The sequence below is a fragment of the Alosa pseudoharengus genome, unplaced genomic scaffold, assembly GCF_046254945.1.
Source record: "Alosa pseudoharengus isolate Yale_2024_CS ecotype anadromous, Long Island Sound unplaced genomic scaffold, YU_APseudo_1.1 YU_APseudo_1.1_scf_12, whole genome shotgun sequence".
Lineage (NCBI taxonomy): Eukaryota > Metazoa > Chordata > Actinopteri > Clupeiformes > Clupeidae > Alosa > Alosa pseudoharengus.
In genome coordinates, this window is record NW_027468587.1 from 1675819 (window position 1) to 1691271 (window position 15453).

The 15453-nt window shown below is 41.5% G+C and overlaps 1 protein-coding gene across 2 annotated transcripts; it reads right to left on the minus strand.

The window, feature by feature from the left end:
- Window positions 1-887: 887 nt before the first annotated feature.
- Window positions 888-12799, minus strand: LOC143118250 (glutathione S-transferase kappa 1-like). 2 transcript variants are annotated; one of them, XM_076279343.1, is made up of 8 exons: window positions 12771-12788; window positions 8899-8976; window positions 8583-8664; window positions 6372-6500; window positions 5664-5809; window positions 2126-2242; window positions 1472-1565; window positions 888-1041 (listed from the first exon to the last, which is right to left on the minus strand). In XM_076279343.1, exons 1-8 carry the CDS (start codon window positions 12771-12773, stop codon window positions 953-955), a joined length of 738 nt encoding a protein of 245 aa, XP_076135458.1. In that variant the 5' UTR covers window positions 12774-12788; the 3' UTR covers window positions 888-952. The 2 variants fall into 2 exon arrangements, with proteins under 2 accessions (XP_076135458.1, XP_076135457.1); XM_076279342.1 differs by lacking the exon at window positions 2126-2242 and having other exon boundaries at window positions 12771-12799.
- Window positions 12800-15453: the final 2654 nt, after the last annotated feature.

The following is a 15453-nucleotide window of genomic DNA, read 5'->3' on the forward strand; positions in this document are numbered from 1 at the left end:
AATCGTCAAAATTTCGGTGTCCACCACTCTGGTTCATCCAAAACAAACCAGAAAAGGGCCTTGAAGTTTCCTTTAACTAATATATTGGGACACCTTTGACCTAAAGCACACCTACAGCACATGCAATGTACATTAACATTAAGTAGGTGTGTGTGTGTGTCTGTCTGTCTGTGTATATGTGGACAGAAACCATAGGAAACAACAGTGAGCACACAGTGAGGTGAAGTACACACTAACCCGGAGCAATGAGCACACAGTGAGGTGAAGCACACACTAACCCGGAGCAGTGAGCTGCCTTGTTACAGCGGTGCTCTGGAAGCCTCCGGTTCCAAGCCTGAAGCCCTAACCAGTAGGCCACGACTGCTCCTGAGAAATCTCACCACACACACACACACACACACACACTATGTGTTTACTAGTGATTGTACATGACAGTGTACAGTAGCAGAACCAGTAACCATAACCATGACCATAGACATATTGTGATAAGAATGCATGCAGCATTCCCAAAAGGATAACAGTGAGTTATCAATGCATGCAGTATTCCCAAAAGGATAACAGTTAGTTATCATGCAGTATTCCCAAAAGGATAACAGTGAGTTATCATTGGTGTTTTGGACATCAGAGGGTTTGTTTATAACTGGTCATCTGTGCTCTGGACAAAGAGATCAGAGGCCAAGTTATTGGTTTCTGAGATTCACAGAACTAAGAACACCATATTTAGAAAAAAATAACATATTTTATTATATATAAAGTTGACTTGACATTAATAAAAAAAACTGAAATATCTGTAATATGTATCATTTCCACAACCAAGGGCTACTGACTCCTGGGTCCGAGTGTGGTAGCCTGGGGGCAAATTAGCACGGTAGGAGCATGTACTTAAGTAAACAGTAGTCCCATATCCAACTCATTAAAGAAGATATCAATGTCTCTGTCCAAAGAGAACATCTCAATGGGCCATGGCTGCTCTCATAAAGGCTGGTTGTTGACTGAGAGTTACTGACGGGTGCACAGGCTGTGGTCCCATCCACTTCTCACCTGCAACACATGACAAAGACACGATTGGAGAAATAGACATGGAGGATTTGAATACAGCTGCAACACATGACAAAGACACGATTGGAGAAATAGACATGGAAGATTTGAATACAGCTAAAGGTGATGAGTCATGGAACAACCTTTTGAGCAATGTTGCTGGGCAACCACATAACCAGTTCCATTTATTCTGATTGGATAACCATGACGATTTGCCTACTGATGATTAAAGTTCTCCAGAAAAGAAAGTGTTGCCCAGTATCAATGGGAACATGCCAGAACCACAATAATGAGGAACATTGCCCAGCAACATTGCTCAAAAAGTTGCCCCATGTATCATCAGTTTACCATCTGTGCAAGATATTGATATGATCAACTCATTTTGACAATACTAAAACTCTAAATGCTTAGTTAACAAGTGGGTTTTACTGACCGAGACAGTGAGCCATTAGTTCAAATCTGTCTGATCCAAAGAAGATTTTGGCCTCTCCGTTTCCATGGCAGACCGTGAGGGGGAATCCAAAACCCTAAGAAGACATTAAGGAGGGGGGGTAAAAAAGACACTGTGAGCAATGCTATATCAGAAAAGAATATCTTTAGTAGAGCCTGACCGATAATCGAGAAACTGTTTTTTTACTAAGCCCAAAGGCCCAAAGGATTCAAATCAGTCATACTTTTACAAGGTCAGCCTATATGAACAAATTAATAAAATCACAGATGAAACTGGTAGTCCATCACAAGTCTCTGTCATGTATAGGTGTGTCATTAACCACATTAGCACTAATCACTACATTTGGGAAACTATCATGGTTCAAACCATTGTTCAAGATAGTACTATATCGGTCTGACTTGGTTTTGGGAAACAGTTAGATGTTGGTTAGTTGAACAATGCATCATACCATGTAAGTTCAAAGCTAGCCTCCATAGTTGTACGAGAAACACATTTCTGATACTTAGATAAAGTAAAGTTTTTTCACAGGCAAATCACAGTGGATTTAAAGGAACACCCGTTGGTTTCGTGTAGACGTGGCCTTAGATAAAGTAAAGTTTTACACAGGCAAATCAAAGTGGATGTAAAGGAACTAACCCCATAATCAAGGGCTTCTTGGGTAGTTGTCCACAACTTGTCCTTGATTGCCTTACTCTGAGACATTTCCAGTAATTCTTGTACCTTCTTGTCAGATAGTCCAGCATTTAGACCCACCTGTGGTGAGAAAAACATGTATGCAAATTAACATATCAGATAATAATAATAATAATAATAAGTTTATTTTATATAGCGCCTTTCTCAAACCCAAGGTCGCTTAACATAGTAGAAGGAAAACATACAGACAAACAATAACAAAACAATAACAATAACAACAAGACAAGCTATGTGTGTGGAGCTATGTGTTGGGTGTAGAGGAGAAGCTATGTGTTGGGTGTAGAGGAGAAGCTATGTGTTGGGTGTAGAGGAGAAGCTATGTGTGTGGAGCTATGTGTTGGGTGTAGAGGAGAAGCTATGTGTTGGGTGTAGAGGAGAAGCTATGTGTTGGGTGTAGAGGAGAAGCTATGTGTGTGGAGCTATGTGTTGGGTGTAGAGGAGAAGCTATGTGTTGGGTGTAGAGGAGAAGCTATGTGTTGGGTGTAGAGGAGAAGCTATGTGTTGGGTGTAGAGGAGAAGCTATGTGTGTGGAGCTATGTGTTGGGTGTAGAGGAGAAGCTATGTGTGTGGAGCTATGTGTTGGGTGTAGAGGAGAAGCTATGTGTGTGGAGCTATGTGTTGGGTGTAGAGGAGAAGCTATGTGTTGGTTGTAGAGGAGAAGCTATGTGTTGGGTGTAGAGGAGAAGCTATGTGTGTGGAGCTATGTGTTGGGTGTAGAGGAGAAGCTATGTGTTGGGTGTAGAGGAGAAGCTATGTGTTGGGTGTAGAGGAGAAGCTATGTGTGTGGAGCTGTGTGTTGGGTGTAGAGGAGAAGCTATGTGTTGGGTGTAGAGGAGAAGCTATGTGTTGGGTGTAGAGGAGAAGCTATGTGTTGGGTGTAGAGGAGAAGCTATGTGTGTGGAGCTATGTGTTGGGTGTAGAGGAGAAGCTATGTGTTGGGTGTAGAGGAGAAGCTATGTGTTGGGTGTAGAGGAGAAGCTATGTGTTGGGTGTAGAGGAGAAGCTATGTGTGTGGAGCTATGTGTTGGGTGTGGAGGAGAAGCTATGTGTGTGGAGCTATGTGTTGGGTGTGGAGGAGAAGCTATGTGTGTGGAGCTATGTGTTGGGTGTGGAGGAGAAGCTATGTGTGTGGAGCTATGTGTTGGGTGTGGAGGAGAAGCTATGTGTGTGGAGCTATGTGTTGGGTGTGGAGGAGAAGCTATGTGTGTGGAGCTATGTGTTGGGTGTGGAGGAGAAGCTATGTGTGTGGAGCTATGTGTTGGGTGTGGAGGAGAAGCTATGTGTGTGGAGCTATGTGTTGGGTGTGGAGGAGAAGCTATGTGTGTGGAGCTATGTGTTGGGTGTAGAGGAGAAGCTATGTGTGTGGAGCTATGTGTTGGGTGTAGAGGAGAAGCTATGTGTGTGGAGCTATGTGTTGGGTGTAGAGGAGAAGCTATGTGTTGGGTGTAGAGGAGAAGCTATGTGTTGGGTGTAGAGGAGAAGCTATGTGTGTGGAGCTATGTGTTGGGTGTAGAGGAGAAGCTATGTGTGTGGAGCTATGTGTTGGGTGTAGAGGAGAAGCTATGTGTGTGGAGCTATGTGTTGGGTGTAGAGGAGAAGCTATGTGTTGGGTGTAGAGGAGAAGCTATGTGTTGGGTGTAGAGGAGAAGCTATGTGTGTGGAGCTATGTGTTGGGTGTAGAGGAGAAGCTATGTGTTGGGTGTAGAGGAGAAGCTATGTGTTGGGTGTAGAGGAGAAGCTATGTGTTGGGTGTAGAGGAGAAGCTATGTGTGTGGAGCTATGTGTTGGGTGTAGAGGAGAAGCTATGTGTGTGGAGCTATGTGTTGGGTGTGGAGGAGAAGCTATGTGTGTGGAGCTATGTGTTGGGTGTAGAGGAGAAGCTATGTGTGTGGAGCTATGTGTTGGGTGTAGAGGAGAAGCTATGTGTGTGGAGCTATGTGTTGGGTGTAGAGGAGAAGCTATGTGTTGGGTGTAGAGGAGAAGCTATGTGTTGGGTGTAGAGGAGAAGCTATGTGTTGGGTGTGGAGGAGAAGCTATGTGTGTGGAGCTATGTGTTGGGTGTGGAGGAGAAGCTATGTGTGTGGAGCTATGTGTTGGGTGTGGAGGAGAAGCTATGTGTGTGGAGCTATGTGTTGGGTGTGGAGGAGAAGCTATGTGTGTGGAGCTATGTGTTGGGTGTGGAGGAGAAGCTATGTGTGTGGAGCTATGTGTTGGGTGTGGAGGAGAAGCTATGTGTGTGGAGCTATGTGTTGGGTGTGGAGGAGAAGCTATGTGTGTGGAGCTATGTGTTGGGTGTGGAGGAGAAGCTATGTGTGTGGAGCTATGTGTTGGCTGTAGAGGAGAAGCTATGTGTGTGGAGCTATGTGTTGGGTGTAGAGGAGAAGCTATGTGTGTGGAGCTATGTGTTGGGTGTAGAGGAGAAGCTATGTGTTGGGTGTAGAGGAGAAGCTATGTGTTGGGTGTAGAGGAGAAGCTATGTGTGTGGAGCTATGTGTTGGGTGTAGAGGAGAAGCTATGTGTGTGGAGCTATGTGTTGGGTGTAGAGGAGAAGCTATGTGTGTGGAGCTATGTGTTGGGTGTAGAGGAGAAGCTATGTGTGTGGAGCTATGTGTTGGGTGTAGAGGAGAAGCTATGTGTGTGGAGCTATGTGTTGGGTGTAGAGGAGAAGCTATGTGTGTGGAGCTATGTGTTGGGTGTAGAGGAGAAGCTATGTGTATGGAGCTATGTGTTGGGTGTAGAGGAGAAGCTATGTGTGTGGAGCTATGTGTTGGGTGTAGAGGAGAAGCTATGTGTGTGGAGCTATGTGTTGGGTGTAGAGGAGAAGTGATCAATAAACAAAAAGGTCTTGAGATGTGCTTTGAAGAAGGTTAGATGGAAAGTCACAAAGAGGTTGGGGGAGGGAGTTCCAGAGTTTGGGGGCCAAGGCACTGAAGGACCTACCACCCAGGGTGGAGAGTCTGGTGCGGGGGATAACTAGGAGGTTTTGGTCAGAGGATCTGAGTGAGCGGGAGGGAGTGTAAGGGGTCAGGAGGTCGCAGATGTAGGGGGGAGCAAGGTTGTGGAGGGCTTTGAAGGTGAGTAGTTGTACTTTGTATTTAACCCGGGATGGAACTGATAGCCAGTGGAGTTGATGGAGAATGGGGGTGATGTGTGCTGATCGTCTGGTATGGGTGAGGAGCCTGGCTGCAGAGTTTTGAATGTATTGCAGTCTTTGAAGGGATTTAGTGGGGAGACCAAGGAAAAGTGAGTTGCCGTAATCTAGACGGGACATGATGAAGGAGTGGACCAAAGTCTGTGCATCACTAGCAGAGAGGAAGGGTCGGAGGCGGGCAATGTTACGGAGGTGAAAGAAAGCAGTCTTAGTGAGTGATTTGATATGAGGATCAAAGCTGTAAACGCGCAGACATGTACACACAAAAATCACACAAACATACATCAGATATGTGATGGGTGGGATATAGTGTAGCTATTAATATGGTACCTCTGCAAGAGAGCTGAGCTGGGTGATGTCTTGGCTATTACTCCAGATTCTCATCCACAGCTCCCTGGACACCTTCTCCACCTGGGCATCTCCACCTGTCTCCTTCTCAGCCACTGCAGTCACAAAGCGCATGGCCTCCAGAGAACCTGAAAGCAAACGGCAGAAACATGTTACACAGACAAATGCACATAAATGATTATCGCCAGAGAATAGCAAAGAGATGTTATGACAAGATAAGAACAGAACAGATTGGTGCAAAGATGAAGTATCTCAATCTTAATATCATCTTAATCTTTTGACTATAAAAGCATTTAAAGCAACACCAAAGAAGTTTTCCTCTGTCGCACGCACTATTAGTTTATCCAGCACCGGCTTTGCAAATAAGAATGTCCACAGACAAGGTAGAATATGTTGCATGATGTTATGAAAGTACGATGTATTGCGACATCAGATGCAAGTCAAATTTGTAGTTTCTTATGTCTCATTCCATCGAACTACAGATCCGCTACCGATCTGGCAAACTTACATAGTGCGGTTATAGAAAAATAGAGGGCCGCGAAATGAATGTAGAAGTGCCGTTCACCCTGTTACGAGTTGATGAACCACTGGAACCATTTGGAAACATTATTTTAAGGTACAAAAAACTCTTTGGGGTTAAATCGGAGCTGATCTGAATCAAAGCTGAAATCTATATGATCCTGAGCATACCTTTGGTCATCAAAACATTGACAGGCTGAGCAGGAACTCTGAGTGGAACTCCAGCGTAGGACCCCAAGCGGAGAAGGTCTGCTGCCATGTAGTGGCATTTTCTAGGAACATCATCAGGACTCCTATTACCTACAAGATACAGTGAAGTTGAGTGAGGTGAGGTTATTCATTACAGTGCATGAAAATGCACTGTACTGTTCTTCCTAGGCAACTTCTTCTTATTATTATTATTATTCCGCTTACCACTTTTTCTAGACGCAATTTCTCTTGAACAGTTTAACTTAGAAACTTCATTCAAACTTTGTAACGTAGGTCTTCAAACAGATCGGGTTGCTATATCTTTTCAACTTTGAAACTTTTATACTTTTTAAACTATTAAAGAAAAACTTTTTAAAAATCCCCATAAACTTAACATTGCCGATTATGACATCATAATACGGCCATTAAGCAATTAGAATCCTATGGCAGGTGTTCAGGCCACCTGGATCTCAACTGCCAGTCTCAGGCTTTAAGCATACAAACTGGCCCTATTAAGACTACACATCCTGTTCAACTGCTTCCTCTGCCAAAAACTGTTTCAAAATAAAAGTCCTCACTACAATATTTCACTGTTAAACAATTTAACCCTTTAAACTACTGAACTTTTTAACTGTTTAGCCATTGTAACTGTTACTTGTCATCAACTATGACTCCTACCCACTGTAGCTAGTTAGCATGGTTAACATAGTTAGCATTTTTAGCAAAATTACTAAAAATGATTAGCTAAGTTAGCTAAGTCACATGGTTAGCACAGTTAGCATGCTAGCATGTTAGCATGCTAGTTAGCATTTTTAGCAAAACTGTTAAAATGATTAGCTAGGTTAGCTAAGTAACATGGTTAACATAGTTAGCATGCTAGCATGTTAGCATGCTAGTTAGCATAGTTAGCATAACTACTAAAATTATTAGTTAAGTTAGCTAAGTAACATGGTTAACATAGTTAGCATGCTAACATTGTTAGCATAGTTAACATGTTTAGCAAAACTGCTAGAAAATGTTAGTTAAGTTAGCTAAGTAGCATGGTTAGCATGCTAGCATTGCTAGCACTGCTATAAAACATTAGCTAAGTAGTATGATTAACAGAATTAAAAATCTTAGCATAACTGCTAGCAAACATTAGAGCCATTCCAACTTTCAGTTATCGTCAAATATCTACCTATACACAGCCATTAAACTATTTGAATATCAACATTCATTCAACTTCCAGTCTGTCAACAACTTTTAAACTATTTACCTTCAACTTTTAAACGGTCTACTTTTAAACTATAATTAAACTATCTATTAAACTAGCTGTCTATCAACAACTTTTAAACTATCTACTGTCTATCAACAACTTTTAAACTATCTACATTCAACTTTTAAACAGTCTACTTTTAAACTATCAACTTTTATTAAGCTATGCAACCACCATGTCTATCCTAGCATCACCATAGTAACCATCTCTTTATTATCTGTTTTAACTATACATGATATTTTACATCACAACTTCAGCATTTTCATGCACTGGTAATTCCTTGGAATTGCATTTCTAGTTTATATTGTATCTTTGATGGAATCAAAGGCTGGGGAGATTTGGGAAAGAAATGCCATCATTTTACCTTTCTACACATACAAGCTAAAGCATAATCTTAGACCAAGGGCCTGAGTTGGTCGGCAATATAGGTAGCGGCAAGCTTCGTGAAGGCAGGGACTTTGAAATGGGTGAGACCCATTAGTTAACTTCGGCCTGACTGCCAACCTTGTGTGTCTGAATTCGCTCTGCCTACGCTGTCAAACTCGCACCCCAAATGTAAAGCAACCTATACTGTAAGATATGAGACTTGTAGAGTGGGATTTGGAGCATTTATCTGCTGCCACTAGGTGTCAGTATTGTTGCTTAATTAGATAAGAGTCAGTACATTTATAAGATTGGAGTTACAGTACTATACGATTGGAGTTATTGAAGATACAATTAAAGATGTAGCCTAATGTGAAACTGCTCTGTCTTAATAAAAGAAATGACAGAAACTAAAGTTCTTTTTTTAAAGAGAACAAAGCAGAGACTATATTACAGCCAACAAAAAGCAAGATATAGTGGATTGTGTTACCAGCTATACAGGCTGACATGTCATGAAATTAGCAGAAGAAATACATCTCTGTGTTGGTTTGTAGAGGATTAGAGGTTTTCCTTACCGGCACCTTTATAGACTCCACCCAGAAGGGCAGGTCGCAACTTCAGATTGATATTCCATACGTTCCTGTACCGACAGAACACCTAAAGCAGACGGTAAAATAAATTCTTTTACTTATCCCCATGAGTTAAACCTACCTACATTATCAGTTTACTTATCCCCATGAGTTAAACCTACCTACATTATCAGTTTACTTATCCCCGTGAGTTAAACCTACCTACATTATTAGTTTAAAAACAATCATGTAGCATGGGTAAGCAATTAAAACATTAAAAACTGATATTCAACAATATCGACACAACAATATCAACACTTACCTCAAATGCTAGCCATGAGTAAGGGGATATTACATCATAAAACAATTCCACCAGTTTTGGTTTGCTGTAACTTGACATCTAGGAACAAGAGATCATTTACAGATAGCGTTAAAGGGAATACTGGCCACAAACACACAGTCCTCTGTAAACAAGAGAGAAAGGAGAACAAGGAGGTTTCCCTCACCAAAAAAGGTATGCTTAAAGTTAATTGTATTAAGTAAACTTCAGTGCAGTTGAAGTATAATTCCCAAGTTTACTTTATGTACTAGCCTAAGTTTATTAAATGTGTATGTGGTATACTTGTAAATGTACTATTTTAATACTTATTCAGACTAAATTGGCCCACTTTCAGTCTATAATAGTAAAATTGTAAGCACTGTGAACTATACTGTAAGTAAACTAGTTAGTTCATTATAGTATACATAAAATATTTTTAAGGTGTAAAAGTAAAAAAAATACAGTATAAATGGACTGCATTATATAGTGCTTTTCCACTCCTCCGAGCACTCAAAGCACTTTACACACTCTCACACCGATGGTGTATGCGCCACGAGAAGCCCCTGGTTGCAGCTTGCAGCTCGGGCTGGGCTCAATGTAGGCGTCATGCCACGGCGTCAATTTGCACATCGGGAGCACTTTTGGGGTTAGGAGGAGTTGGGCTTGAAGCTGCAACCTTGCGATTCATGGGCGACTCCTCTACCTCAGGGTGGAATTTTGAGAAGTAGGCTATGATGGGCCACTATTTTTTTTACATTAACATTTCTGCCAAACATCCGTAAACATCCTTTTAAAGATGAACTGAACTGGAATTTGAAGTAAAGGTGATATAACAGATGTATTTTATTTCTTCTCATTGGTACAATGATTAAAATGGCTGAATTTATTAAAAGGGATAAAATTGTACGTTGAAAGTGGTGTTGTTGTTACACGGGCGCCGCCATGTTGGATTTCAACAATCGGCTACGTCACTGGCATGGTAAGCTACTCTGCACTAGCACTAGCAGCCATAGCAGATAATGAGTCTGAGGCTAGCTGACATGGCTGAGGAAACTAACATTAGGCCTAGCTGAGTTACATATTGGCCATAAGCCATTTATCATAGGCTAGCCTACATCACAAAATCTCATACAAAATGAAACCAAACTAGTGAAACAAAGGCGAACACTTTAACAGGGGAAATTAATTTGGCATGAATCATACTGAACGCTATTTTGTCAATGAGCAGAAACACACACGACATTCAAACTATTGATAAGATGTGCACTATGGAAACTGGTCTGTAACTTTGGACGAATAAATGCCATTGACTTGCCATATCCTGACTTAAAAAACCCTTTTCTTGCTTACTTTATCGCAAACTCGGTGGAACAGCTTGTAGTCTTTTTCAATTCATAGAAAGGCGAGCCCACAGTCTATGTGCCATGGAGCCTAAGTTTCAACTTCGGCTTCGTTCATTCAATGCAGTCACTGGTCGCAATTACAAAGTCTGGGAAGGTTCGTTCAATCGTTTAAAGTTTTAAGTGCAGTAGCCTATCTGTCTCCTTTGGAATAATATCTCAAAGTAGCCTCAGGTGAGGTCCAGTGTTAGATAGGCTACCATACGATCCAACCTAGGAAAGGGCTAGCAGCTAACACCTTGGAAACACTCTTATGTCAAACTCCACAAGCTAGCACTCCGACCATAGAGAGTAAACCATGACTCCGACGATATCACAGATCGATAATAATGCTTTTACTAGCTGGTAACTAAACCACAGCGGGTCTGTAAACAGAATCCAATGTCCCTTTCTACTCACCCTGAAGCCAGTTGTTCACCGTCTCAGGACAGATTGTTGATGCGAGGGAGTTTAACTCGCAGTACTGCTATCCAAGAGACTCGTGCAATATCAACATCCACAAGGTAAAAATCTGCAAACTCTCCACTAACGTTAGCCTAAAATAAACGGCAAACTCGTGTATCCTCCGTGTATCTGGGGTCAACTTGGGGTAACGAAGTTTTTAACAGTTTCAAGGGAGGGAGAGAGAGAGCCCGTGTGAGTTGCTGTTACTAGTGCCAGTAGTCCATACTGCGTTAGCCTACATTGACGTGACAATGCGTGTTATATAGCTTATTTGTATATGCACGTAGCCTTCGCATAGGCCTAATGTAGTGGTGGTGAGTGAGTATGCAGTTGTGTGGAGGATGTACAGTAGGCAATGTATGTGTGTGAGGGATGGAGGGAGACAGAGAGACAGCGTGCGTGTTGCTGTCTCAAGCGCCCCTCGTCCAGTTTTCTACATGACCTAGGCTAGGTCTACAGTAGCCTATGTTGTGCCGCACAAAATGTATCTATGTTGTACATTGCACAAAATGTATACCCCCCGAAATAAACACATACATAAATAAACACATTTTTCCCGTCACTTTGGCTTCCTTGAACATTTTCCCTACGTTTCGCCACTGCTTTGCAACAGATAGATTCCAGTGTCCATGCTCCGGCAGCGCCCACACAGTCATTTTCACCCAAATGATCCTACTGAAGGTTGAGCTGGAGCCTGAAACCCATCTAGTGGTAGTCAAGACACTACAGGCCTGTCCCTCACAGGCTCAAATTTGTAACCCATGCCATTAAAATTACAAATTTTCGTGTATACATAATATGCTGCAGCTGTTGCCTATAGAACTTCTCAGGTCCTACCATGCCAGTGACGTCATTGAACCTGGCAGCGTTCTAATACTAACAAACGCAATTTTGGTGTTGCTTAAAAAAGGCTACGTATTGATTTTTTTAAATTATTTTTTTAGTGTCATTTATTTTTAATTGTCATAATCAACACATTATCAATGTTGATTCTTTCAGTTCAGTTCATCTTTAAACCTTCTATAGTAGCCTAACATGACATCTAACAACTTGATCAAACAAATACACAGGCTAAGTGACTTCAGTTCATTCATACATTTGTCCATGTCTATATCACTGAGCTTACTAATGCATGTTAGGCCTCCACTATAATATCTATTTAAGGAAATGTAAAAGACATAGGCAGAGATTAGGCTAAAAAAGCCCTAAACGAATATTCAAATTAAACTTTTGAAGCCTGCCTCAAGAAAAAAAATTGCAAAGGGAATATAATTGTGTTGTATACTGTAGGCAACTTATAGTGTCAATTCAAAGACCTGTTATTCCATTGTTGTTTTTATTAGACTAGCCAGTCTGTGCTGTTTTCATGGACAGCAAGGACCCACTTCACTCGCTGTTTTAAATAACGTTGTTTGTTGCTTCTACCCACGTTATCTCGTGGTTCAGTTTTACTTGCGCCCACGCACACACATTGTATGAGCGCTCACATCACTACCACCCAATTGTAGGCTATGCCTCTTTATTTGATAACACTAAATTAACAAATATTTCCTAATCTGGAAAATGTTTAGTTTCTTTTTCTTTCGGCCCCACAATTCCATTATACAATTCAATTGTGTCGCAAATTATCCGACGTGACAGAAGCACCGGGTATAGCTATAGGCCTATTATATTATAACTTCGCTGTTCCGCGGACCAGCAGTGTGCTCTTCGAGGAGGCCCTAACCCTGCATAACATAGACAGGCAGCATTATGCTCTGGGAATATAACATATAGAACAATAGCTCATGGCCTGCAGAAGCCTGTTTCGTTAGCTTTATTTAACACATTTTTCCACAATTCCAAAAACATTAATCCCGCCACGATAATCATATATAATAATAAACTGAAACGTTCAAGTTATAGGCCTACAGTGAACTATGTACATATTTTAGAACGTTGTTGTTTTTTTGGTTTTTTTTTAAATCCCACTTCTGCATTAAAACTACCAAAAGGGAACTTCAAATGTCAAAAGTAAACTATTAGGCCTACCATAGCGCCATGCACTTCAAGGTCCAGTTTCTGTTGTGAGTAGGTCTATCCTCAGAAATCAGCTGTCAACAGAATTCTACGTCAATCATTTCATATGCGCAGATTTATAAATTCGAGTTCCATCCCCTCTCTCCCTTCAGGCGCAGTCATAGGCTACCACACTCCGGTCGTGACGCATTGCATGTGGGGATCCCATGACGCAGTTTCCGAACATCCCAAACTTTATGCAGAGATATAAAAGACTTTACGACTTCCAAGGGCGTAACCAGCAGTTACTCGGAAGTGGGAAATGTGGAAGGCCGGCTTGGTAAAGGGACGAAGTGAGAGGGTGGCTGTTTTTTTTTTATTTAGGCATGCTTCCCATCCCAAATCATTAGTCAGATTGAGAAAATAGCCTACGGTTACTCTAGTAACAGGCGTGTTATGACACACACACACACCCAACAGCCTATGATGTCCATACGAAATGTAATTTCTGTGATGTGTTTTTCCTAGTTTGTGGGTAACATATGGCTATATATCAATTTCCATTGTGTTAAATGTTTTCACGCACGTCTGGATAATCGGTGGGGAATTTATGCGCAGGCCCTATTCTCTGACTGAAACTGTGCAGAAATTGTGCATATATATTTTATATTTTCCCGGGGGAGACCACCCCGGTCGGAGCCCCCCAAACCTTCGGAAAGGCCCGAATGTTTTCAACTCTTGATGACGCGCCTGTTTTCAACTTTTGGTTGCATGCTTGATGTGGCCTTTAACTTAGGCTTGTGTAGGTTTGGCCTTGTTTACATATATTGGCGCTGTCCTGCTGCATTTAATATGGCGTCATTTGAGGTAGGTCTCAGCACCCCCAAGTCACGAAAAAGAACCAGGCAGGCTAGCCTAATATTTCTATAGTCCTAGGCCTAGTTCTAAAGTGTAGGGTAGCCTAATAGGCTACTTCTATGATGCCCCTGAAGCATTATAGGCTACCTCTGTAATATCTCTGTAATATATTTATTTTTCAGCATAGCCTAGGCTACAAAGTTTTGTTTTGACATCGCTTTTCTTTCTGTTGTCCTTGTATTTGCTGATGACCATTGTTGTCATGGGATGGGTGTTAGGCCAGCGCCCACTGCAGCATCTGACGCAACTCAACCTTTTCCAGGAAAGCTCCATCTCTTCATCCATGAGTCTTTCTTTCCCCTTAGTTATTTGCGCTGGCGCGCGGGTGTTACATGGCAACTGGCACCCATGTTAACTGGCTGCGTGGCCGCTTGCAGATTTGTCACTTTCTGATGGAAACTGGAGACGAACAAATACAAATATGCATGACATATTTAAATGTCAAAATTGTCTGTAGTACGCTACATGCACTGGACCATGAATATGCCACCAAAAAAATAAATACAAATAGCCTAACAACTCGTGGGTATCGAACCTGCTTCCTAAATTAAACCACTTACATGATAACCATACATCTATGTACTTGCACCACGAAGCAGCTGATAAGTCATTGTGAAATTTAATTGACTTAGTCTATACAATTTGAAGAAGTCAGCTGGCAATTGTAGCAAGTTAACACTGCTGATGGTACATGTTGTCTTGCTACAGCAGTTGCTCAAGCCAGTAGGTCTTCAAAGTATCATGGTTAAGTTTTCACTGACTGCTGGTCAGGCTCTCTGTGGCCACCTAGTATCTGTAGCCTAAATTGAGGAAGCGTTGCTGGTCTAAAAATAAATAAATAGGCCTAATAATAAAATTAAAAAAACGTGTAATAGGGAGGATTGAACCCATGTCGACTGCGTGAAAAAGCAACATATAGGCATTAACCTGTTGCGCTACAGGAGAAACACAAATGTGTGAATTGGTAGGCTAAATAAAATATAAATAAAATATCAAACCCATGTTTACATGTCAGCAACATTAACGTTAATAGCCTATAAGCCTAAGAATTTTGATTCTCCCTGTGCGCAAATTCTGTGTAAAATATGGACACGTTATAGACTTCTCCTGCCCATTGCAGTGTGGGTTTCAATGCCTGTGTTTCATGAACTGAATTCTTAAAAGAATAGGCTGGACAAAAGGATACACAATTAGGCAACACATTTTTATTCTGATTTATTTGCTGATTTATTTGCTCTACAGACACTTCAGGTAGGGGCGGCAACAGCCTAACCTCAGTGAAACGTTTGTAAAACTTAACCATGATACTTAACCATGAAGGCCTACTAAATGGCTTGGGCAACGGTAGCATGATAACATGGTAGCCAGATAACATGAACAGCTATGTTAACTTGTTACAATTATCATAACGTTAGCTGAATTCTTTTAATCATACATCTGAAGTCAATTTCTGTGAGTGCTGTCAGTTGGCTCGTGGCGCAAGTTGATAGACGTCTGATTAACAAGCAAACAGGTCAATTTGTTCGTGGTTCGATACCCACGTGAAGTTAATTTAGGTGTTTTTTGGGTGGCATATTCATGGTCCAGTGCATGTAGTACTACATACATTTTTTACTTTTAAACATGTCATGCATATTTGTGTGCGTCTCTAGTATATCAGAAAGTGACAAATCTGCAAGCGGCCACATCTGTCAAAGACTCGTCATCAATCATGAAACGTCATCAACGCAGCCAGTTAACACGGAAGCCAGTTGCCATGTAACTAATATGACACCCGCAGTTAAAGAGACGGCAATCG

What these genes read in the sequence shown, in the direction of transcription:
- LOC143118250 (XM_076279343.1), bottom strand. An exon ending in TGGAGTCTATAAAGGTGCCG is followed by an intron (nt 6,501 to 8,582) that starts GTAAGGAAAACC and finishes TGTATCTTGTAG; the next exon opens with GTAATAGGAGTCCTGATGAT. An exon ending in ACTAATGGCTCACTGTCTCG is followed by an intron (nt 1,042 to 1,471) that starts GTCAGTAAAACC and finishes CATGTGTTGCAG; the next exon opens with GTGAGAAGTGGATGGGACCA.